Here is a 25,034-nt window from a genome sequence, read left to right as displayed (position 1 = left end):
CTACTACATACTGAGGATATTTGGCATAGCCTATTGCTCCTAGGCTACAAACCTATTCAGCATGTTACTGTACTGAATATTACAGGCAATTGTAACACAATGGTAAGTATTGGTGTATCTAAACATTGAAAAGGTACAGTAAATGAGTAAAAATGATACACCTGTATAAGGCACTTACCATGAATGGAGTTTGCAGGACTGAAAGTTGCTCTGGATAAGTCAGTGAGTGGTGAGTAAATGTGAACACCTAGAACATTACGCTACTATAGATTTTATAAACACTGTACAGTTAGACCATACTAAACTTATAAACATGTTTTTCTTTCTTCAGTAATAAATTAGCTTATTGTAACTTTTTTACTGTACAAACCTTTTTTTTCAACTTTTTGACTTTGTAATAACACTTAGCTTAAAACACAAGCACATTGTACAGCCATACAAAAATATTTTTTCTTTCTTTCTTTCTTTTCCTTCCTTCCTCCCTCCCTCCTTTCTTTTCTTTTCTTTCTTTCTTTCTTCTTTCTTTTTTTTTTTTTTGAGACAGTCTCGCTTTGTTGCCCAGGCTAGAGTGCAGTGGTGCTATCTCAGCTGACTGCAACCTCTGCCTCCCAGGTTCAAGCAATTCTCGTGCCTCAGCCTCCTGAGTAGCTGGCATTACAGGTGTACACCATAACACCTGGCTAATTTTTGTATTTTTAGTAGAGACAGGGTTTCACCATGTTGGCCAGGCTGCTGTCAAACTCCTGGCCTCCCAAAGTGCGGGGATTATAGGCATGAGCCACTGCATCCGACCTATTTTCTTTATTTCTATCTTTATTCTATAAGCTTTTTTCTATTTCTAAAATGTTTTATTTTGTTTTTTACTTTTTAAACTATTTTGTTGAAAACTAATATGCAAACACACACGTGTGTGTTTGTGTCAGGCCTATGCAGGGTCAGGATCATCAATATCACCATCTTTCACCTCCACATCTTGTCCCTCTGGAAGATCTTCAGGGGCAAGAACACACACGGAACTGCCATCTCCTATGATAACAATGCCTTCTTCTGGAATACCTTCTGAAAGACCTGCCTGAGGTTGTTTTACAGTTAACTTTCATTTTTTTAAAATAAGTAGAAGGAGTACAATCTAAAATAACAATAAATGTATAGTATAGTAAATATATAAACCAGTAACAAAGTAATTTATTATCATTATTTAGTATGTTATACTGTACATAATTGTATGTGCTATACTTTTATACAACTGGTAGTGCAGGTTTGTGTACACCAGGATACATTGCACTACAACATAAAGACAGCTACATCATTAGGCAATAGGAGTTTTTCAGTTTTATTATACTCTCATGGGCTCACCATCATTTATGTGGTCTTTCATTGAAACATCATTATGGGACACATGACTGTATTTAAAAATGAAAAAAAACAGAATGGTTGTACGAGTACTGGAAGTACAGTTTCTACTGAATGAGTGTTGGTTTTGCACCATCATAAAGTTGAAAAATTGTGAGTCAAACCATCCTAAGTTGGAGACTTGTGTGTATTCCTAAGTGACAGCTCTGTGGTACATTAGGACATTAGGAATATTTGGGAATATTAGCAACTTTACTGGTTTTGATATCAGTCATTCTGGCTCTAAATTCTGGTTCTGGCTCTTATTAGCCAGGCTATTTTCTTTTTTTTCTATTATTATTATTATTATTATTATTATTATTATTATTATTATTTTTGAGACAGGGTCTCTCTCTGTTGCCCAGGCTGGAGTGCAGTGGCACAATCTCCGCTCACTTCAAACTTGACCTCCAGGGCTCAAGTGATCCTCCCACCTCAGCCTCCCAAGTAGCTGGCACTACAGGTGTGAGCCACCATGCCCGATTTATTTTTTTACTTTTTTTGTAGAGACAAGGTTCCACTATATTGCTCAGGATGGTCTCAAACTCTTGGGCTCAAGCGATCCTCCTGCCTTGGCCTCCCAGTGTTGGAATTACAGTCATGAGCCACCCTGCCTGGCCAGGCAGGCTATTTTCAACAAGCTACTTAACTTCTTTTAACTTCAGTTTCTTCTGTAAAATAATAACCATAGTAGAAGCTATCAAAATGTGAGATTTAAATGAAATGTGTAAAGCTACTAATCCAGTGTCTGACACAACAAAATTCTTAATAAAGGTTAATCATTCAATCAATACAAACAACTTTCTATTAAGGAGATTAAAATCTCTGGAGTGAAAGATTACACAAATGCTCCTTTTGACACTCTTACTCTTCTTCTAATACCAAACTATGGTCAATTCCTGAACTCATGATGACGTTGCTCACAGATCTTTACCTTTTTATCTGCCACTTCTCCAGGACTGCCATTCTCCCACAAAGCCCCTATGCCTTTGTGGAGTCTTGGCTGAAACCCCAAGCTCTCTGCAAAGCTTTTCTTGGTATTGACATCACCACCATCCCACAGAATTCATTAGTGTTACATGCTATCTCTGGACCTTGGACATACTTTTAATATTGTAACAAATGGTAATTACTGTATTTTCTTAGTGTCGCCTCTCTTCCACTAGACTCTGAGCTTCTGTGGTATTCGCTTTGTAACCACAGCATCTGTCTAGTTCTTAGCAAACAATAAGCGCAGGGTTGGATGCTGACGCAAGACTTCATGACTTGGGCTCCCTCACTTAGCAGTAACGTGACCCTAGGTGACACCTCCTAATCTACACTCATCTGTAAAATGGCGGTGATAACTTGTACATGGTTATTACATGGAGTCCAAGAGACAGCAAGACGGATCAGTAGCATGGTGCCCGCACCTCGTAGCCGCTAGCTGACTGAGGCCGGAAGAGGAAATGCTTTGGCCAACACTGGCCGGAAGGGGCGGGACCGCGAGTTAAGAGGAGGAAGGCGCGCCCCATTGCGCAGGTGCACACGGTAGTGGTTGTCGTGCCGGCTGGTTCCGGGGGCGCACTCGCGGCTGGGGCAGACCGCGGTCGCGTAGCTGACGTCATCGCCGTGCGCTGCCACGTCTGCTCAGCTCCGCGGTAATGGAGGCTAGGGATGGGTGCTGAAGTATCAGGCTCTGGCTCTAGCTTTAGCTCTGGCACTGGAACTGCCTCGGAGTCTGGGTCTGAGTCTGGCAGCCCGAAGCCTGGACACCTTTTCTTGATTCTCTAGGCGGGGGCTGCCTGCGTCCAAGCAGCTGGTTTGCAGCGTTCCAACGCTGGGAGGGAGTTCCCTTACCTGGGGTCCAGTCTGTAAAGTTGTCGCCGCTTTCTAAGGATCCCGCCCCACCGGCTGGGACTCTTCCATGCGTGAGTATTACTGAGCTGCCCCAAGGTCCGGCTGTCCTGGACCTGCCTCGGCCCTCTTGGGTGTGCGGCGGAGACTGCTTTGTCTACCTTTCTGCCGACTTCTCTTAGGGACCAGTCTGTTGAAGTTTGTGGTCTCCTGCAGTCCACCACACCGCATACTCTCACCTCTTCCGTCCCAGTTTTTTCCCTGCACTTTTCTTTCCCTTTGCTTGTTAATGGAGCAAGGACTAGCAGCCCCTGCATCCAGCGGTTTGAATGCTTTGTTTGACTTGGGGTTAGTTTACAGCCGAAGGCTGTTAGGAATAGGGAGCATTTGAAAACACGGGTTTTTTCCAGTGTCATCCTTGGGTTTTAGTTGTATTGTTTAGGAAACATTGGTATCCATGTTGACAGAATCATGATTTTTGCCGTAGAATGATGAAAAGAGCTTTTTTTTTTTTTTTTCCAGTGAGGATCTTTATCTTTTACTTGCTTCTTAATCTTGCAGTTTCAGTAATTTCTATATGATTTTACACCAGCTTTTCTGGAGCGGGCATCCCCTTGAAGAGTTTCTTTCAATATTTTAACCCTAACATATAGAGATACCACTCGAACAGTTTTACTTTTAAACTGTTAAAAGAACTACTGGTACCCTTTCATTCCACTTCCTCAGTCCTGACAACCTCTGCAGAACAGGGGACACTCCCCCCCCCCGCCCCCCCACTTGAAGAAACACACTCAGAAGAACACACTCAGAAGTTAACTTATCCAGATAAGGTCAGATAATATGTGACCATCTGAGCTCACAAGCCATATCCCTTGATAACAAAACCTAACGTTTTATAAAGTGCCAATTCTTCTATATTTCAAGTAGTTTAAGTGTGAAACATTGAGCTGGAAATGTATAAGGTGTGATGTTTCTTGTAAACTTCTATTTGATTATAATATCTTACAGATGATACAAATCAGTTGACAAAAGACACAAATCATCACTTGCCTAAAGCTGAACAGAGCTTAGATCAGAACTTAGGCTTTTGACCCATTAGAGTCTGAGTAGTCCTTTAATTCGAATAACGTAAGTAGTAGACACTGGGAACATTCGTTTGAAAATCTTATTTTGTAAGGCCTGCTTACTCAGTGTTTCTCGTTGTTTTGTTGCCTACTTTAAAAATAGTCTACTGATATTTAAATGTTTTTGTTGTTGTTCAGAGTTGAAACTGGTTGACAACCATTAACCTGGGTTGCAACTACAGGTGGCACTGGAAGCAGACTGGTTCCTGGACATGCCCGGTGGAAGGAGGGGCCCTAGTCGGCAACAGCTAAGCCGTTCAGCTTTACCTTCTTTGCAGACTTTGGTTGGTGGAGGCTGTGGCAATGGAACAGGCTTGAGAAACAGGTAAAGAAAAAATAAGGCTATATATAATTTTAATGTCCTTTGATCAGTAAGACTAACATAAAAGTCATCATGTCATTCAGATATTTGCTTATTGAGATTTATTCTTGACACTGAGGTAGAAATCCTGCCCTTCAAGACAAAATTCAGAATTCCAAAATACTTTGGAGGTAAAAAGATGTGAAATGGGGCCCACAAAGTGAAAGCAGTCCCATTCTTTATTTTGGCTGATCATCTAAATTCTTGCTATCCCCTTTTTATCTATTAGAAGAAGGGAGAAGTGAATGAAAATACAAGGTAAGTGTGATGGTTTATCTACTTATAAGCATTCTTTTTTTAGAGGGCAAATTATAACTCAAATTCCATCAAGGATTTTAAATTGTCAAAAAATTGTTTGGTCTTAATAAATGTTAGCTGTTTTTTAGCTGGGGTAGTCCATGCCATCAGGAGGTTTGATAATGTAGCAGTGCAGAGAGATACTTTTACCTAATCGAGTATTTGCTCAAGATATTTTCTGCCAGCTAATTTCTCCTTCCTCCCTGAAAAAAGTTTTTCTCTTGTCTTGATTTTAATTGTCAGAGCTAGCAATCAGTACTACTGTATTTTCAGGCCTGTCTAATGGTATTTATGCACTTTTGTTTTCTAGGCCTGACCTTTGTCCTTTTTTTTCCTGACTTTCCAATCCCTCTTCCACCCAATCTTTAAAATTAGTTCTGATCTCATCATTTCAGTGGAGCTCTCCCTGAAATTCCAGTTTGAAGGGATTTTTCCAGTCTCTGATTCTCATACTAATTTTTAATCCGAGTTTTGTTTATGTATGTATACAGAGTAACTAGTTTATGCTAGAGTATTTTTTACTCTGCCGTTCGTTGGATTTCCTTATTTTAAAAATGATGGTACTGTTTGCATCATAGCAGGATGTTGAAATAAATGAAGTAGTAAATTGCAGTAACTTTAAAAAACTTTACTGAATTTTACAAAATTTCTACAAATAAGTATTATTTTATATACTTAAAAATAAGAATGAGAATATGCGAAAATGCTTTTGAAGAAAGGTACTATCTAATATAGGTATTGAGATAAAAGTTTTTTGCTCTTTGAGGTACATGCCTTAATTTTATTAATATATGCTATCAACTTATTGATTCAGTACTTTCAAATTGTGATAGAAAATCTTAGCTGTCCCTAACTAGGATTCTAGCCAACTAAAAAATTCTAACTTTGCCTCCTAACTCTAGCAGTTCTTTGTTCGTTCTCTTTGACTTTGGCTTTGAGGATTCCTCTAGATAATTATGTTCTCTAGATAAAAATGTTCTTAGACTGTCCCATGAAATCCCTCTTCAGTGTCTCAGGGGTTGCTGTAGGAGGGCTTAGAAGGGAAAATGGATCAGGCAAGCCTAACAGTCTAGGCTTGAGTTTTCCTAGTCTTCTCTTAATTAGACTGACTCATTTTCCTATGTGTTTTAAATATTAAGATACTATGTAAAATATCATGAGGAAAGGAAAATAAAGTGTTCTGCTATTAAAAAGAACTGAAAGCCAATGAAAATGTCATTTGTAGATGCTTCTGCTTGCACTTAGAGTCTGCAGATGGTATACTGGGAAGAAGTAGGAACATTTGGAAAATACCTCTGCTCTTGACTGGGTTTGGTATTCTTTTCTCTGCCTTCACTGTAGCTCTTCTATCCTGGTATTCAAGGTTCCAACCATGGTTGCTTTAATCTGCCTTTCTCTCCTCCTTTAACATATGTTTATTTAGCAATTAACTGGGGGGAGGGAGGGAGTGGGTGGAAGAAAGTATTTTCCAACATTTTAAAATGAAAGAAATAATTGTTTATGGTTTGAAAAGTCACCAAGACTATTATTGAGTGATTATTTGTGACATGTTTACCTAGAGAAATTATTTGGGGAAAAGAAAGCTTTATATTTCTTTCTTGGTGGGAAGCAAGCAGCTGGAATAATTTGTTATAAAAGACCTGGGGACGAGGTATGAAAACATGAAAGAACTAGCGGATAGCTTATAATTTAGTTTTAGGAAGGATATATAGAAAGAAGGAGTGTCCAGATGAGGAGAACTCACTTCTGGAGTGTCTATAGAGTATTGGAGGGAAATAGATAATTGCTTCAGTATTACATACTTTTGGATGATATATTTGATTCTGCAAGACAGACATAGGTCAGCTGGAGAGGAGAGAATTTGTCCCTGTTTGGTAGGTGCTTGTGGTCTGATTGGTGAAGTTAAACTCTAGAATGTCAAGGAGCTAGTTTGGTAACACAGTCAAGGTTGAAATTGTAGTTCCTTGTCCTGCTGTCCACCTTTGGGGAGCAGGGATTTGTTCTTGCAACAGTGTATTTAAAGTATTATCCTTTTAAAAAAGGAAGATATATTGTGTGTTTCTGGATTTCTTAGAGAGTTCCTGATTGAGGGAGAATCTTATTTGAGAAGAACTATTGTTTTCTTTGCTTATTCCTTGCATATACTTTGTTAATAATATCACCTGAACGTGTCCAAATGACCACTGCTTTCCCTATCTCTTCTATTCCTCTTTATGCCTTTGAATCTTTCTTCTTTCATCCATTTGCTTCCCTAAATTCTGCTGCTTACTGGCTCCATACCAGTCAGTCTCAGGCCTGCTGTGTTAACCCTTTGCCACACACAAACTTTATATGCAAGGACAAAACACAGGTGTTCAGCATAAACCACATTGTTTGTATAAACAGTTTAGGCACAGTGAGCCACTCTTGTTATTTAGGGAAAGTTTATATCACTGTAGGGAACTGTTTACTAGTCATGGTTCCCAGATGTAAGCCTTGTAAGCAGGCCTTCCTAAGAGTAGCTATGTTGAACACCTGCTTTCTTTTTGGGAGTCTAGAATTTTGGTACTGCTAGAAAGAAGGTGCCCATGTGGCCAGCCCCCAATAAAAACCCTGGGCATCAAGTCTCTAATGAGCTTTCCTGGATGAGTAGCACTTCACATGTGTTGTCACAACTCATTGCTAGAGAATTTATATGGGTTCTGAATAGATTCTTAAATCTATTTTTATATTCTTTTTTTGTTTTTGTTTTTGAGATGGAGTTTCACTCTTGTTGCCCAGGCTGTAGTGCAATGGTGCTACCTCAGCTCACCGCAACCTCCGCCTCCTGGGTTCAAGCGATTCTCCTGCCTCAGCCTCCCAAGTAGCTGGGATTACAGGCATGTGCCACCACGCCCAACTAATTTTGATCCACCTGCTTCGGCCTCCCAAAGTGCTGGGATTACAGGCGTGAGCCACTGCGCCTGGCCCTATTTTTATATTCTATTAGAGGAATAATGCTTACATTTTTTCCTAAATAATACCTCTGTGACTGATTTTCTGAGATATATTGACAATCTGTTTATTTTAGTTTTAAAAATGATCATATCTCTTCTCAAGTTTTCAACTTTGTAGATCAGATAGAGAAGACATAATCTCATAGATTCTTTTTATATAGAAGTACTTTTTTTTCCACTGATGCTCCAGATCTCTAGATCCCGTTTATTTTATATATTTATTTATTTTTGAGACAGAGTCTTGTTCTGTCACCAGGCTGGAGTGCAGTGGCACAATCTCGGCTCATTGCAACCTCTGCCTCCTTGGTTCAAGCGATTCTCATGCCTTGGTCTCCCGAGTAGCCAGGATAACAGGCACACACCACCACACCCAGCTAATTTTGTATTTTTAGTAGAGACGGGGTTTCACCATGTTGGCCAGGCTGATCTCGAACTCCTGACCTCGTGATCCGCCTGCCTTGGCCTCCCAAAGTGCTGGGATTACAGGCTTGAGCCACCGCACCCAGCCAGATCTCGTTTTATTTGACCTTGGTCTATTTGTTTTCTGGCTTGACGTTTAATAGTCAAAGCTGTATAGAGTATGATAAGTGTAGGTCTTTTCTACTTTGTTTTGAATATCTTTTTTGAGGCCCAGCATTTTATTGACTTTGTTAATGGTAAAAACACATTTGTCTACTTCACTTGGGAAAAAATCTCTAAGAACCTTTTAACCCTTAAGTCATAACAAGTAATTTAGCATGTGTTCCCCCTTAGTGTATTTTTGACTGAAGGGAAATAAGAATTTTTAGTTTGTCTGGAGTAGAGGCTCGTAATCTTGTAACTTCTCATCAGAGTTTTTAATTTCATAAATCAGCTGGAGTGAGGGAATAGATTGGCTTCTTGTTGTAATCCTCTTCATGCAAGTCTACCAACTTGTAAACTTCAGAGGCTGCCTTTCATGTTGTATTTTGTGGAATGGTGCCTCCTGGAGTTTTTACAGTGCTATGGCCCACCTCAAAGACTGGTTTATGATTGAGCAGGTATGGTTCTGAGACCTGCTGGTGGTTCACAATGTGTTACTTGGTAGGCTTGCTCTGTTGGAGTATACTCTGGGAATGAGAAGAAGAAACTTATAATCTTTTCCATACCCTCCTCCCCCAGTTCCTGTTCTTCCCTTCTAGGTCTTCTGAGTTTCTGCCATAGTATTCTTAACTGTTCAGAATCAGCAGAGTTCATATTCCCATGAGTCACTTAAAGTACTGTAACTGCTACATACCAATTACTATATTTGGAAATTTTAGAGTAGAATGGTAACGCGAATTTTGTTCCTTCTCTCAAATCTTCTTTGGAAGTATCTAAGCCAAGCTTCTTTTCTTTGGTCTGTAAATAATAGTACATCCTTAGATCTCTGTAAGTATTCCCAGGCATATAAACAAAGGAGACTTTTCTCTTACTTCCATCTTATACCTTTAGATAGCCCAGCTATTTCTGATGTGTAAAAGAGCATGGAAGAAAGAACAATAAGAAGATAGGGATTAAAATCTCTGCATCTTTTTGTGTTTTAAGGGATATCTCTCTTTTTCATAACTGTATTGGTCTACTGCCTTCTCAACCTAAGGTACATATTTGCAGTGAATTAAGAAAAGTATAGTCTCTGTTCTTAAGATTATGATCTGGTAGACAACACATAGATGCATACAAAAAATTGTGTAACAATATGAAAAGTACAGTAATAAAGGTGTAGTTAGGTATTATGGTGGCACAGAGGAGAGATGAATCAGTTTTGATGGAGTGAGAATAAGCTTCCCAGAGAATGTGTTTGAGTAGCTTAAAAATCTTGAAGAATTGAGTTAAAAAAAAGTTTTGAAGGATTTTGTCAGTACATATGTATGTGAGAAGTTAAGGAAGGTGATTATGGAAGGTGATTAGTACATTTAAAGGGAATAACATGTGCAAAAGAGCATGTATGTTCCAGAAAGCAAATAGCGTAAGTATCGTATAGGGTGCATGTGAAGGAGTGATGAGGTGAAGCTAGTCTGTTAAGCTGAGGGACCTCATAGGGCTACTAAAAATTTTTGGCTATTACCCCACTGGTAGTAGAGAGCCATTAAAGGTTTTTAGGTAAGAGTAACACTATCAGAGTTTTACCTTAGAAAGATCCCTGAAGACAGGTTGGAGAGTTTGGTGAAAGTGGAATTGAGTATAGGAGGATTACTGCAATAGTTTGGTGAAAATAGTGAATGCTTGAACTAAAGCAAATGAGTTTAAAGAGGAAGGTACAGTTTGGACAAAGTTTTATAAAGTGGAATCTAGGAGAGTTAGAGAGTGATTGGACATGGAGAGGCAGAAGAAAAGTTGTTTTTTTTTTTTAAATTTTTTTTTTATTTTGAGATGGAGTCTCGCTCTGTCACCCAGGATGGAGTGCAGTGGCATGATCTCGGCTCACTGCAACCTCCACCTCCCAGGTTCAAGTGATTCTCCTGCCTCAGCCTCCCAAGTAGGTGGAATTACAGGTGTCCACCACCATGCCTGGCTAATTTTTGTATTTTTAGTAGGGATGAGGTTTCATCATGTTGGCCAGGCTGGTCTTGAACTCCTGACCTCAGGTGTTCCGCCTGCCTCGGCCTCCCAAAGTGCTTGGATTACAGGTGTGAGCCACCACGCCTGGCCAAGAAAAGTTTTAATATGACTCCCAGGTTTCTGATGTGGGCAGCTAACTGAGTGGGCCATGAACTAAGGTCAGGACTATAAGAGGGAAGAACACAGAGATGTCCAGTAGGGAGTTGAATAATGTGTCTATAATTTAGCAGTGAGCTCTATGGAGAGAAATTATAGTCTTCATCATGTAGGAGATAATGGAGGCCATAGCTGCATCTTAGATCACTGACAGAAAGTGTGGAGGGAGAAGAGAAGAGGATCCCAGGATGGAGTCTTGGGGGGAAAGCAGACCGTGAAGGGGTAGATGGAGGAGACAGCAGGAGCCCTTTATGTTCTGTGATACTGGAGGTTATCACCATTTGAGTTAACCATAGTTTTCTCTTTCAGGAATGGTAGTGCTATTGGCCTTCCAGTCCCACCTATCACAGCCTTAATCACCCCAGGTCCTGTTCGTCATTGCCAAATTCCTGACTTGCCTGTGGATGGGAGCCTACTCTTTGAATTCCTTTTTTTCATCTACCTGTTGGTTGCTCTTTTCATTCAGTACATCAACATTTATAAAACAGTGTGGTGGTATCCTTACAATCATCCTGCTTCTTGTACATCACTGGTAAGTCTTACTCAGACTTTAAGTTCTTCATGTTACTTACCCAAGAAACTACCTGTAAAGCCTTTCTGTAGAAATTGTTTTTCTTAATAATTTTTCTTTTAATAAAATGTTTTTCTGCTAGGCCACAGATTACTTTCAGAAATAAAATTTCATGATAAGATGGTTAAATTATAAGTACTACCAGAGGAAGTAAAAATATAAATGAAAATGCAGAAAACATTTAAATAATTTTTTATAATAATATCACGGAAAGGTTTTGGTATTTAGTTTTCTCTACACCATTTTAAATTTGTAAGTATAAGGTGTCAGTGTTACTACATTCTAACAACTCTACCCTTTTAATGGCTGAATTAGGATAGTGGTAGCTTTTGTAACAAATAAACTCTGAGGCAGTTGTCCTGGTTGCCAGGAGTTCTTCAGGGGACCCAGGCTGATGGAGATTCTACTGTCTTCCAACATGTGACCTCCAAGGTGGCTGTGGCCCATCCCTGTCAGCCAGAAGGGGAAAGAGCTTAGGGCAATGTAAAGGACAGTTTCTTATGGGCCAGGCTTACATCATTTCCACACATGTCCACTCCTAACTACAAGAGAAGCTAAATATAGTCCTTTAGCTGGGTACATAGTGAACTTAAATAAAATTGGGAAATTGGGAAGTGAAATTGAGAAATTGGCTGTCTTTGCTGAAGTACATAAAAATATATTGTAGGTTTCTTCTGTTCTCTTTCCATTTATTAAGAGTACCATGATAGGCCGGGCGCGGTGGCTCACGCCTGTAATCCCAGCACTTTGGGAGGCTAATGCGGGCGGATCACGAAGTTAAGAGATCGAGACCATCCTGGCTAACACGGTGAAACCCTGTCTCCATTAAAAATATAAAAAATTAACCGTGTGTGATGGCAGGCGCCTGTAGTCCCAGCTACTTGGGAGGCTGAGGCCGGAGAATGGCATGAACCCGGGAGGTGGAGCTTGCAGTGAGCCGAAATCGAGCCACTGCACTCCAGCCTGGGAGACAGAGCAAGACTCTGTCTCAAAAAAAAAAAAAAAAAAAAAGAGTACCATGATAGTCTTGATGCAGAGAAGGTTCACCATAGATGGGTATATAAAAAAATATTGGTAAGGCCTGGGCATGGTGGCTTATGCCTATAATCCCAGCACTTTGGGAGGTGAAGGCAGCAGGATTGCTTGAGCCCAGGAATTTGAGACCAGCCTAGGCAACATAGTGAGACCTTGTCTCTACAAAAAATAAACAAAATTAACTGGGCATGGTAGTGCACACTTGTGGTCCTAGTTTCTGGGGAAGCTGAAGTGAGGATTGCCTGAGCCCAGGAGATCAAGACTACAGTGAGCTAAGATTGTGGAAACTGTACTAAGGCTAGTCAGATGACTTGACAGATAGGTTGTTGGCAATGGCAGATTTGCATGAGTGATAGAGATAGGCTCTAGGCGAAAGAAGACTATTGTCTTATATATGTGTTTGGGACTAATAAAGATTAGAAAGCCTCCCTAGCATGGTGAACATAGAAAGGAAATGTGGGCCAAAATCCTTAAGATAGTATGGAAAGAGAATAAAAATTTTTGTTTTAAATATTTGTATCATTTGGTTGTTCCTGGTATTAAAAATTTTCTTGCTATATTGACCTCCTGTCTACTTAATATCATATGATAAGAATGTCAGTTTCTGTGTTGAAAAATTGCAATGATATAGTGCCAAATTTTTTTTTTAAGTCTTTTTTTCTTATCTGGATTAAGAGCTTATTGAGTGTAGGAACTGTACTTCATTCATCCTTTTTGGCCATGGTGTTTTAAAAGGAAGAAGTTGGATTGGATGTTCTTTAAGGCCTTTTACAGCTATATAGTTCTATAAATAAATACTCACTATCTTAACAGTGTCAATAACGAACACACATTAAAATATTTAGTAGCTTATTTACAAGTATTATCTCATTTGCTCTTTATAAAAATGGGTTGGTACCGTTATATGACTCCCATTTTATATATGAATGTAAGACAAAATGGGTAGGTACCATTATATGACTCCCATTTTATAAATGAATGTAAGACCTATAAACTGGTTCAAAAATCACATAGCGGCATAGTGAGTGCCCAAGTCCAGACCAATCTACTGTGCTTTACTTCCTGTTTTAGTCCTATATTCATTCTGTAAGTGCTTCTTGGGTAGTTCATTATAAAATTTCTACTTGGGTTGACATTTCCCTGGAAACTTCTCATTTGTTGAATTTTCAGTCTCATCGAAGAGTTCTTTGCCCAATCTAACGTATCTGCGTATAGTTCTTTAGAAAGTCACCTACAAATACTGCCTTGAAACAGGGAGCCAGTGTTCTTGTCATAATCAGGAACCTGCTGTTATAGCTGCTGACTCCAGAATTAATGCTTCCTTTGCTTTGACCCTTACCACCAAAAATGGATGCCTTTTGCTACCTTTCCCCCTAACTTCACTCACTTCTATTCAAGTTTTATATGATGCCTGTGGTTGACAGAACCTGAATCGTATCTAGAGTCTGAGTTGCAAGAAAGTTTGGAAATGTCATTTTTAGCTTTCCAGCCTCCGCAGTAGAGGAACGCACACTTAATGGAGGTTGTAGAGTAGATTGGCTCACTTATCTGATGCACATAATCTTTGCTAACACAAAGCTTAAAATTGGATTGTGAAGCCAAGAGTAACATGTGAAATAGCAAATAAGAGTTTAGCCCATGAATCTGAAAGGAGCCTGTATCAGTGAGTTGTTCAAAGATAGATTGGACTGCCGGAGATCAAGTTATTTCCCATCACTGAAGGTATTGAAGCGTGGAAGGTGGTTACCTGGTCAGGAGGCTCTAGCAAGGACTTCTGTCCCAAATAAGTGGTCTGTCTTTTAAGTTTTCTTCTATTATGAGTGTCTGGGTCAGGTACTCGTAATAATTTTGTCAGATTTATTTATTAGGTTTTTATTTTTCCATTTCAAGACCTTAATATCAAAAAGAAAATGTGGACACCTGAATATGTGAAGTATCATTCTAGCTGTCAACCCATTAACTGAATGAGTCTTAACCCTAAGAAACATAAAAGCTAGAAGTAGTAAATATTCAGAATAGTCAGGAATAGAGGGCTCTGATTAATCAAATATTCTGGGTTACAAAGAGTTAATCATAAGCACATTACTGTTTTCATTGATTTGGTTATAACATGATTTGCTTAACAAAAAGATGTATTAGGCACTTAAATATTTTGATTTTTTTTTTTTGAGACGGAGTTTGGCTCTGTCAGCAGACTGGAGTGCAGTGGTATGACCTCTGCTCACTGCAACCTCCGACTCCCTGGTTCAGCGATTCTCCTGCCTCAGCCTCCCGAGTAGCTGGGATTACAGGCATGCACCACCATGCCCAGCTAATTTTTGTATTTTTAGTAGAGACAGGGTTTCACCACATTGTCCAGGATGGTCTTGATATCCTGACCTCGTGATCTGCCTGCCTTGGCCTCCCAAATTACTGGGATTACAGGCGTGAGCCACCGCACCCGGCCAATATTTTGATTTTTAAAAATGTCTTAGATGGACTGGTGATGCGTTAATAAGACCCAGACATCAGCCAGGGGTCGAGTGAATCTGCATGCATTATTTTGGAGGAGTAGGGTAGGCAAGGAGGAGTCCCAAAAATAGGAGGGGATAAATACTGTTAGAATCCATTATACTTAGAGAGGGAGAAAAGGAAATGATCTAAGGAGTGGCAAGCCACTCTTGACATTCTGGCTGTACTATCTCTAAAATGTATACTAAATTTGGCCACTTAATTCCATCTCCATTGCTACTCACACTGTTCAGTCTGTTATCATTTTTCACTCGAATTAAAAGCAAGAGCTTCTTAACTGATCTTGCCCCACTACAATAATTATTTCACTCCAGCCTTCTTGCTGCTTTTTAGACACACTAGGCATATATTTTCCTGTCTTAGGGCCTTTGTGATTGCTTTTTCTTCTGTCTGGGGCCCTTTGTCCCCAGAGCTTGTAATGCCAGGTGCCTTTTTGTCATTCAGCTCTCAGCCCAAATGCCATCCTCTCAGAGATAGCCTCCCTAACCACCAGTTTAAATGGGCTGTGCACCTCCTTCTTAGTCATTATTTGTTACTGTTTTATTTCTTACAAGCAGTTTTAACTATTTAAAATGCTTTTGTTTGGGAGCTTGTTTATTGTCATTACTTGCCCTGCTTCTCCAAACAAATTTATTGAAGATATGGGTTTAGCTGCCATAACAGGGTGGCTAAAACAAAATAGAAACTTATTTCCCTATTTAATAAACGTTTAGGTGGGTGATATAACATAAGCATGGCAACTCTTTGTATTTATTGCTCTTCCATCCCCAGTATGCTTCTTCCAAACCATGGTCCAAGGCAGGTACTCTAACTCCAGTTATCGTATCTGACCAGCAGGAAGGAGAAAGAAAAGAGAAAAGGGGACAGCTCCTTCTAGAAGAGTATGGCTTAGAAGTTGTGCGTATTACTTTTTCACTCATCCCTTGGCTAAAAGTAGTTTTTGCAAGGGAGGCTGGAAAATGAACCTTTAGCTGGCTAGGAGTCAGTGCCTAGTTAAATTTTATGGTGATGCAGAAGGAACGAATAGTAATCTCTGCCATTTCCTTTCCCTCTGACACCACAGTAGAAAGTAAGACCCAGGAGAGCAGGAACCTTGGCTGTCATCTTCCACACTGTATCTTTAGTGTGAAGGAGAGTACCTGGTGCATTGTGGATGCTATGTATAGATTTATTAAATTAAGTAATCAAGAAATTTAATGTTTCATTCTGGAAGGAATTGTGGAAACCTACAGACCTTTTGATCATCAAAATGAAAATACATCCTGATTTTGGTGGTTCCTGGGATATTGTTGCTAAAGACTTTTCATTTGCTTATTACCACAGTTGTATATACAGATTAAGAACTAGAAGGAACTGTAAACAGCATCTAGGTAATGCTATTATTTTTTAGAAGAGACCAAACATAAGGCATACTTCTAAATCAAACTAGGAGAAACACTAAATGAGTATAATTGATGTACCATCTAGTAGAGAATTTAGTAGGTGCCCAATTAGATTAACATAAGCTTGTGTAAGAGACCAACAACAGTAACTTCTGAAGACTGAATCCCAACTGATCTATTAAGTTTGACACATTATAAATATGCCATTTTATATAAATTTTCTTGCCATAATTCTGCAGGTTATAACTTGTTAAAGCTGCAATCTTTTCCTTTTAGTACAGTAATACTTTTGAAAAGGGAGAGGAATACATTGCAGGTAGTTTAAAATAGTGTTTAAAAACTTAAAGCAATTTATTATGAAAGAAGAAGTAGAAGGTACGTAGTCTCTTCAAGATCTCTCATATTCCCATAATCTGTAAGGGTGTGGTGATCTAAGGAAGATCTTTTGAGGGATAAACCTCTATTCTTGTAGTGGTGCCAGCTGAATACACATCATATTTCTTTCTGATGTAGTTATTTATTTCTGTTGTAGAATTTTCATCTCATTGATTATCATCTGGCAGCATTCATCACAGTGATGCTTGCAAGGAGGCTTGTATGGGCTCTCATCTCAGAGGTAACAGTTCATTCACTATATTCTATCACATGTAGCTAGAGTTAGTTACTAGAATGGGTGCAGGTTAAAAACGTGACGTGTCCCCATTTAATGAAACAATAAATTACTTTACTCCCATGTGAGTTCTGCCAGTACTTTAAAAAATGTTTCCCTGCAGTGTAATTTTTTAAAATTCAAGTGTCAAAAACTGTTAGAAAATTCATTCGTAGGGTCGGAGCTTGTGTTCCGCTACTGAGTTTTTCAGTACAATTTAAACAATTTAAATAGTTTCAGTAAAAATAGGATGAATTTCAGGTAACTATTAATACGAAGTGTTATCTGTACACATACAATTGCACCTAAAACATTCAGTTCCAGATAATATTCACTTGATACTGTTTGTATATACCATTTGAGAAGATTGTTAGCAAGAAACATTTATTTGAGTTTCTTAGAATTTTAAAAACCAGTGAGTATCAGAATTCGTATAGGATTAATCTGAAGATTAGAATCTAAGTTTAGTGAGCAGAATGAGAAAGAATTAGAACATTAAATGATCTTTTTAAAATTAAAAATTGTTGACAGAGCTAGGCCATTGGTATCATTTTTCTTTCCTTTTTTTTTTTTTTTTTTTTTTGAGACAGAGTTTCACTCTTGTTGCCCAGGCTGGAGTGCAGTGGCATGGTCTCGGCTTGCCGCAACCTCTGTCTCCTGGGTACAAGTGATTTTCCTGCCTCAGCCTCCCAAGTAGCTGGGATTACAGGCATGCGCCACCACGCCTGGCTAATTTTGTATTTTTAGTAGAGACGGGGTTTCTCCATGTCGGTCAGGCTGGTCTCGAACTCCCGACCTCAGGTGATCCACCTGCCTCGGCCTCCCGAAGTGCTGGGATTACAGGCGTGAGCCACCATGCCTGGCCTCAGTTTTCATATATTTGTAAATCCCAATGAGGCAGGGAAATGTGCTTTCTTAAAATATTGTTATCTTGTGCTCTATAAGTGATTACAAAAACAAAAAATGTTAATTTAGCTGAAGTGGCTAATAATTTTAATCTTGGAACTTATAATTCAGTGTGAAATTTTAAATGAATAGTTACTATAATCACAAATAATTGAGAGTCAACTTCTTTTTCCCAAAACATACATGGAAGGTCTGTGTGTGTAAGCTCTGATTTTCAGGAACCCTATTTGTGGAAGCAGAGTAACTGGAAATACTAAGTCAAGATCTGAAAACCATTTGAAGTTAACCAAAAAGCACAGGTAGTAGGATTCCTTGTTTTTCACAGTAGGAACGTCTGTTTATAGTCTTTTCTTTCAGAGTTTTTATTTAGAGGATGAAAATAGAAACTCACTTTTTGTTATATTGTGAAAGCATGTTCTTTCTTTAGAGGATCTCAATGGAATTTTATGTTTTCGTTTGTTAAAATAGGAAATGATTTTGTTTCATTCCTTCAGTTACTTGGACATGCTACTTGTACATGTCCAATTAGTATGCCCAGTTAGTGTGTAACCCTTCAAAACTGGGATTTCTACCTTGTTGCTGCAAAGATAACTTAAATGCCCTAAAAGTAGTATAGCAGCTTTTGCATAGCCTTAGTTGGAATAGGCTTGCAATTCTTTTTTTTTTTTTTTTTTTTTTGAGATGGAGTCTGGCTCTGTCGCCTAGGTTGAAGCGGGAGCACAGTGGCGCCATCTCAGCTCATGCAACCTCTGCTTCCCAGGTTCGAGTGATTCTCCTGCCTCAGCCTCCTGAGTAGCTGGGATTGCAGGCGCCCACGACCATACCCAGCTAATTTTTGTGTTTTTAGTAGAGACAGGGTTTCACTATGTTGGCCAGGCTGGTCTCGAACTTCTGGTCTAAAGTGATCCACCCACCTTGGCCTCCCAAAGTGCTGGGATTACGGGTGTGATCCCAAGTGCCTGGCCAAGGCTTGCAGTTCTTAATGGGAACAGAATACATAAGCTAAATTTAAACATCGTTTTATCAAAGTCTTAATTCTATAACTTAATGTTCATCAGTAAGGGAATGTTTAAATAATTTTGGTACATCTACATAATGGAATAGCATACAGCCATTGACAACATGAAAATGTGTTTATGTATTGACCTCCAAGATGTTAAACGAAAAAAGCAAGGTGCAGAACAGTGTTTAAAATAAGACAAGAGGAGGGAACAAAATATATTTGCTTATATATGAATAAATTGTTTCCAGAAGGACATACAAACTAATAACAGGTTGCACAGTTGGTGGCTAGGAGACAGGATCAGCAGGTGGGAAGCTTTTCACTACAAGCACTGTTATATGTTTTGTGTTTTGAGTGATATGAATGTGTTACCTATTCAAAAATTTAAAATAAGAGCTGTATAGTGATTTTCTTCCTAAAATATCTAAATTAGACGGATAAAACCTATCATAAATCATCTTTCCTTCCTTCCATTAAAATATGTTTTCCTCCTTTTTTTGCATATATCACAGAAAGGATCCCTACCCTGAGAAAGATCAATAATATTTAAGGAGAGGCTGCTGGTAATTAATTCATAAACGGAAATGCTATTCAGAGAGGACTACCTCTCCACGTAGGTAGAGTCTGTTTATTCACCTTCAGGCCAGCTCTGCCTGTTTACCTCCAGGCTAACTCTACTTCTATACTTGCTTCACAAGACTAGAAATAAATTTAGCTGTTTTTTCACCAACCTGAAGCAACTCTCTTTTTAAAAATTGTTTTTCTAGGAAAATAGTATATTTTATTGAAAAAAATTTGGAAAACACTAAAATATAAAGCAGGACATTTAAAAATTGCTCACAATCTCATTATTGAAGACCACTTTTTTTGGGGGGTGGGGGGCAGACAGAGTTTTGCTCTTGTCGCCCAGGCTGTAAATGGCATGATCTTGGCTTACTGCAACCTCCGCCTCCTTGGTTCAAGCGATTCTCCTGCCTCGGCCTCCCAAGTAGCTGGGATTACTCCTTGGTTCAAGCGATTCTCCTGCCTCGGCCTCCCAAGTAGCTGGGATTACAGGCGCCCACCACCATGCCCAGATAATTTTTGTATTTTTAGTAGAGACAGGGTTTCACCATGTTGGCCAGGCTGGTCTCAAACTCCAGACCTCAGGTGATCCACCTGCCTCTGCCTCCCAGAGTGCTGGGATTACAGGTGTGAGCCATTGCACCCGGCCAAAGACCACATTTTGCTATATTTTCTTCTGATCTTCATATGCGTATGAAGATTTTGTATTTACATTTATTTTACTATATTTGAGAATTATTTATATACAGTTTAATATCCTGTACTTTAAAATTAACATAATGTTATGAATATTTTTCTGCCCCTCACCTAGCGAAATCTTGCTTGTCCTTTAGGTCTCAGCTTAAATACCGTTTACTAACACAAGCCATCTCTAGAATAGGATCTCCTGTTATTTACTTTCCATAGCAGCCTACTCTTCCTATAGCACTCATTACAATTAAAAAAATGATTAGATAAAAGTTTAATATTTGTTTTTCTTGGTTAGTCAGCTTCATAAGCACAGGGGTTTTGTATGTCTTGGTTACCACAGTACCCCTAGGACCTGGTAAAGGGTCTGTGACATACACCACAGTGATTAGCGGCTTGGGGCTCTGGAATAAGGCAAAATTAACAAATCCAAGCTCTGTGCTCTGATGACATTGGGCAGAAATAGTCTTTTTTATTTCTAACCCTGAACTTTTGAGAAGGAGGTAATAGAGTAACTCCAATAGCTTAAATAACTTTACTAAGCTTTGATATGTGAGGTAAATTGGCATGAAGGTATGTATCAGGGGAGTTATATGAAGCTATGTGCCAGGCTATGACTGAGAAGAGCTTGAGCCATCTTCACAGTTTGAGGCTTAAGCCATTCATTATGGCATTTATTTAACTGCTGCTTTGCATTTTAAAGTAACTATATATTATGTATATATGCTGTATATATATAGTATTCAGTATACAGTATATTGCATATATGTTATAGGTACTCCATAATATGATCTGTAAACTAAGAAACGGATATATAGGAGGGACCTGAAAAGCTCCTTATCCCCTACCATGTACTGTTGACTCTAGATAATTTTTTTCTCCTTTTTGGGTTCCATCACTGCTCTCTTAGAGGTTATGGGGATCTTCCATTTTCCCCTACATTTTGCTCATTCTCTTCTCCCTAGTTCATTGAGAAAGAAAATGGCATTGCAGAGTAAGTTTTGACAAGTACTTACTATATTTAGTCGGTTTTAAAGATTTGCAATTGAAGAAGCATATTTGAATAGCTGTGATAAAAAGAATTGGAAGTGATTATGCATTATTTCCATGTTTGCAAAAGTTAAAAAAGAAACTTATTTATATAGGGATCTGTCAAAGAAGATCGGATTATTTTTTGAAACTTCACTAATTTATTAAACATTAATTCACCAAGCAAATTAGAGGTGAGGATTCAAAGAAAAATAAAAATATTGTTACTGCTGTTGAGGCCCTTTATAGTTTAGTGGGAAGTAAGACAGATAAATTAGTGTCTCTCCATGTTTATGTACATAAAAAATCAGGCCGGGCACAGTGGCTCATGCCTGTAATCCCAGCACTTTGGGAGGTGGGTGGATCACGAGGTCAGGAGTTAGGACAATCCTGGCCAACGTGGTAAAACCCTGTCTCTACTGAAAATACAAAAATTAGCTGGGCGTGGTGGTGTACGCCTGTATCCCAGCTACTCAGGAGGCTGAGGCAGGAGAATCGCTTGAACCCAGGAGGCGGAGGTTGCAGTGAGCCAAGATTGTGCCACTGCACTCCAGCCTGGGCAACAGCAACAGAGCGAGACTTTGTCTCAAAAAAAAAAAAAATTAAAAATAAATAAATAAATAAAACACTGGTTAAGTTGTTAAAATATAGGTTGCTTGACTCAAGATTTTATTCCTTACCCCTTGAGAGGAAAGTTGTTAGGAGTTTACATGTCCAATTAGTAGCCCAGGTCATTCTGATGGAACAAGATAATGTGATCCGTGGAACATACTTTGAGAAGCTCCAATGTTAATAAATTAGATGATATAAAAAGACCTTAAAAGAGGTCTGTAGATGGCACTCTCGAGGTGCAAGAAGGAAACAACTGTGCCTGGAGAAGTCTGAATTTTCAATTATTACGAAGATAAGGTGGGATGGGGCAGTTTTTCTTTTATTTCACTTTTTAAAGACACATTTTAGCTTCCACTAAACCTATTAAGTTCTTACTTGAATTACAATGCTTTTGAAGAAGATCATTTGTAAAATGTTCATTTTGGTGCTTCCAAACTTTCAGGCTACTAAGGCAGGTGCAGCATCAATGATTCACTACATGGTTCTGATATCAGCTCGCTTGGTACTACTCACTTTGTGTGGATGGGTACTTTGTTGGACCCTCGTCAATCTCTTTCGAAGCCATTCAGTCCTCAATCTCCTTTTCCTTGGCTACCCGTGAGTACTCCAGTTTTACCATGTTATTAGTAAATCTTTAGAAATTATTTCGGTCACGTAAACGATACTTTTAAGAGTGAAAAATGAAATTCTTCAAATATAAATGAAGCATTTAGAAAACTGGGAAATCCATGAGCATGGTGAACATATAATTTGTTTTCTAAACTGGAGTACAGTTGGGACAACAGGCATAAACCAGGACTGTCCTGGGAAACCTGGAATGTAGGGTGTGTTGCCAGTGGAGAATATTTTAATTATCTCTCTTCACCAAGTAAAGGCCCTTCTTGCTATCTATATTTGGGTAAACGGTAGTTAATTTTAGATGAATGCACTGGTTCGAAAACCAGTCTTACCCTTGGTTGGTCATATTACTTTGATCTTCTGTTTCCTGTAACAGAAGTACAATAAGTAGTCCTCCCTTATCCATGGTTTTGATTTCTGAAGTTTCGGTTACCTGCGATCAACCAAGGTCCAGAAACATTAAATAGAAAATTCCAGAAATATGTGACAAATTATGTTTTAAATTGTGTGCTGTTCTGAGTAGTATGGTGAAATTTCTCGCCATCCCATTTTGTCCCACCAGGATGTGAATCATCTCTTTGTCCACCATGTCTGTGCCGTGCATGCTACCTGTCAATTAGTTGCTTAGTAGCGGACTTGGTTATTAGATGGACTGGCATGGTGTCACAGGGCTTGTGTTCACGTGACCTTTATTTTACTTAATATGGCTCCAAAGTGTAGTTATGCTCACAATTCAGGTATGCCAAAGGAAAGCTGTAAAGTGCTTTCTTTAAGTGAAAAGGGAAAATTCTTGACTTAGTAAGGAAAGACGAAAAATCATGCTGAGGTTGCTAAGATTTACTGTAAGAATGAATCTTCTATCCATGAAATTGTAAACAGTATATTGTTATATTTGTTCTATTTTATTATTAATCTCTTAATGTACCTAATTTATAAGTTAAAACTTTATTGTATGTATGTGTATATAGTATAGGAAAAAACATAGTGTATGTAGGGTTTGGTACTATCCATGGTTTTAGGCATCCACTGGGGTGTTGGAATGTCTTCCTGCAGGTAAGAGGGTCTACTCTATGCCATATTCAAGTGCTGTAGACATGTATATATATTATTATGATTGTAACTAACATTTTATTACAAAACCTTTTAAATGTTCAACAAGGTTGAAAGAATTTTACAGCTATCACCAGTGTAATCCTTACCCAGATGATTCTGCCTATTAATGTTTTACTATAATTGTGTAATACTTATCTGTCCATCTCTCCATCCCTCTATCCATTAGTCCATCTTACTTTTGATGCATTTCAAAGTTAAATTTCAGACCTCAGTTTGCTTCCTCCTCAATACTTCAGCATGTGTGTATCATTAACTAGAGCTCGATATTTGTTGACAGCTTTTTTTTTCTTTTGAGGTTAAATTCATATAAATAAAATTCCCGCCGGGCGCGGTGGCTCAAGCCTGTAATCCTAGCACTTTGGGAGGCCGAGGTGGGCAGATCACCTGAGGTTAGGAGTTCGAGACCAGCCTCGCCAACATGGCGAAACCCCATCTCTACTAAAAATTAAAAAATTAGCAGGACGTGGTGGCACGTGTCTGTAATCCCAGTTACTCGGGAGGCTGAGGCAGAAGAATCACTCGAACCCAGGAGATGGAGGTTGCAATGAGCCAGAGCCAGGATCGCGCCATGGCACTCCAGACTGGGTGACGAGCAAGACTCTGTCTCAAATAAATAAATAAATAAAATAAAATAAAATTCCCAAATCTTGTGTATATGGAGTTTTGTTAAATGTGGACATACCTGTGTGACTTAATCCCCTGTCAAGACTTCAGAGCGTTACGCATACTCCACAAGATTCTGTCATGCCACTTTCCCATCAAACCCCACCACTGTCCAGAGACGGTTGCTTTTTTTTTTGAGACAGGGTTTTGCTCTGTCATCCAGGCGGGAGTGCAGTAGAGCGATCTCAGCTCACTGCAGCCTTGACCTCTCAGGCTCAAGCAATTTTCCCACCTCAGCCTCCCAAGTAGTTGGGACTACATGTGCACACCACCATGCCCCACTAATTTTTGTTTTGTTTTGTTTTGTAGAGACAGGATTTTACCATGTTGCCCAGGCTGAGGACTAAGGTTTTTTTGATTCCAGAGTCTTTGTCTTAATCGTTACTGTATCAGTAGTTCTCAAAATGTAGTTTCTAGAACAGCAGCATCAGCATCACCTATAAATTTGTTAGAAATTCTCAGAATCTACCCCAAACCTACTGAAATAGAAACTGGAAAGTAGGACCTAGCAAATTGTGTTTTAACAAGCCCTCAAGGTGATTCTGATGCATGCTCAAGTTTGAGAATTACTGCTTTATATTATTTATGGTGCTGAAGTGTTAGCGTGAATTTATGTGGGTAATTACAAAGTATAAAATCAAGTCATAATTAGAGATTGTGCTAATAAGGATGACAGGAACAGTCTTTCTATTGGTTATACTATAGTAGGTCTGATTACATTGTTTAAACAGTTATTTAAGTCACTCTTCAACTGAATTCATTAATATTACCCTTGTTTTCTACAAAATGAATTATCTGTTACGAACATTTTTCATGACTGATTTCATATGAGGAATATATTTTACATGAATTGTTTCTATATTTATAGATTAATATTTCAGCCATTTGAGTTGAAAATAAATTTTTAGTCATTCTCCTTACTGGTTGAATCAGAAGATTAACCGTATCTGATTTGAACGGCTAATTATGGGTATATTGAAGAATATTTTGG

General features: G+C 38.8%; 1 protein-coding gene across 7 annotated transcripts in view; it reads left to right on the top strand.

The window, feature by feature from the left end:
- Positions 1-2,909: 2,909 nt before the first annotated feature.
- TMEM39A (transmembrane protein 39A) overlaps positions 2,910-25,034 on the top strand; it is a 36,820-nt gene continuing 14,695 nt past the window's right edge. For 2 of the 7 annotated variants that reach the window (XM_019024663.3, XM_055383720.2), the window contains exons 1-5: positions 2,918-3,302; positions 4,535-4,677; positions 11,010-11,232; positions 16,732-16,815; positions 22,092-22,246. In XM_019024663.3, coding sequence (XP_018880208.3) covers positions 4,565-4,677; positions 11,010-11,232; positions 16,732-16,815; positions 22,092-22,246 — 575 coding nt within the window. In that variant the 5' untranslated portion in view covers positions 2,918-3,302; positions 4,535-4,564. Of the gene's footprint in view, positions 3,303-4,490; positions 4,678-11,009; positions 11,233-16,731; positions 16,816-22,091; positions 22,247-25,034 lie in introns of all 7 variants that reach the window. The other 5 variants (XM_004036111.4, XM_055383718.2, XM_019024664.3 and 2 more) reach the window with 4 other exon arrangements.

This window comes from Gorilla gorilla, chromosome 2 (assembly GCF_029281585.2).
Source record: "Gorilla gorilla gorilla isolate KB3781 chromosome 2, NHGRI_mGorGor1-v2.1_pri, whole genome shotgun sequence".
Classification (NCBI taxonomy): domain Eukaryota; kingdom Metazoa; phylum Chordata; class Mammalia; order Primates; family Hominidae; genus Gorilla; species Gorilla gorilla.
The sequence above is the reverse complement of the archived record's forward strand: the minus strand, read 5'-3'. Positions and strand labels throughout refer to the sequence as shown.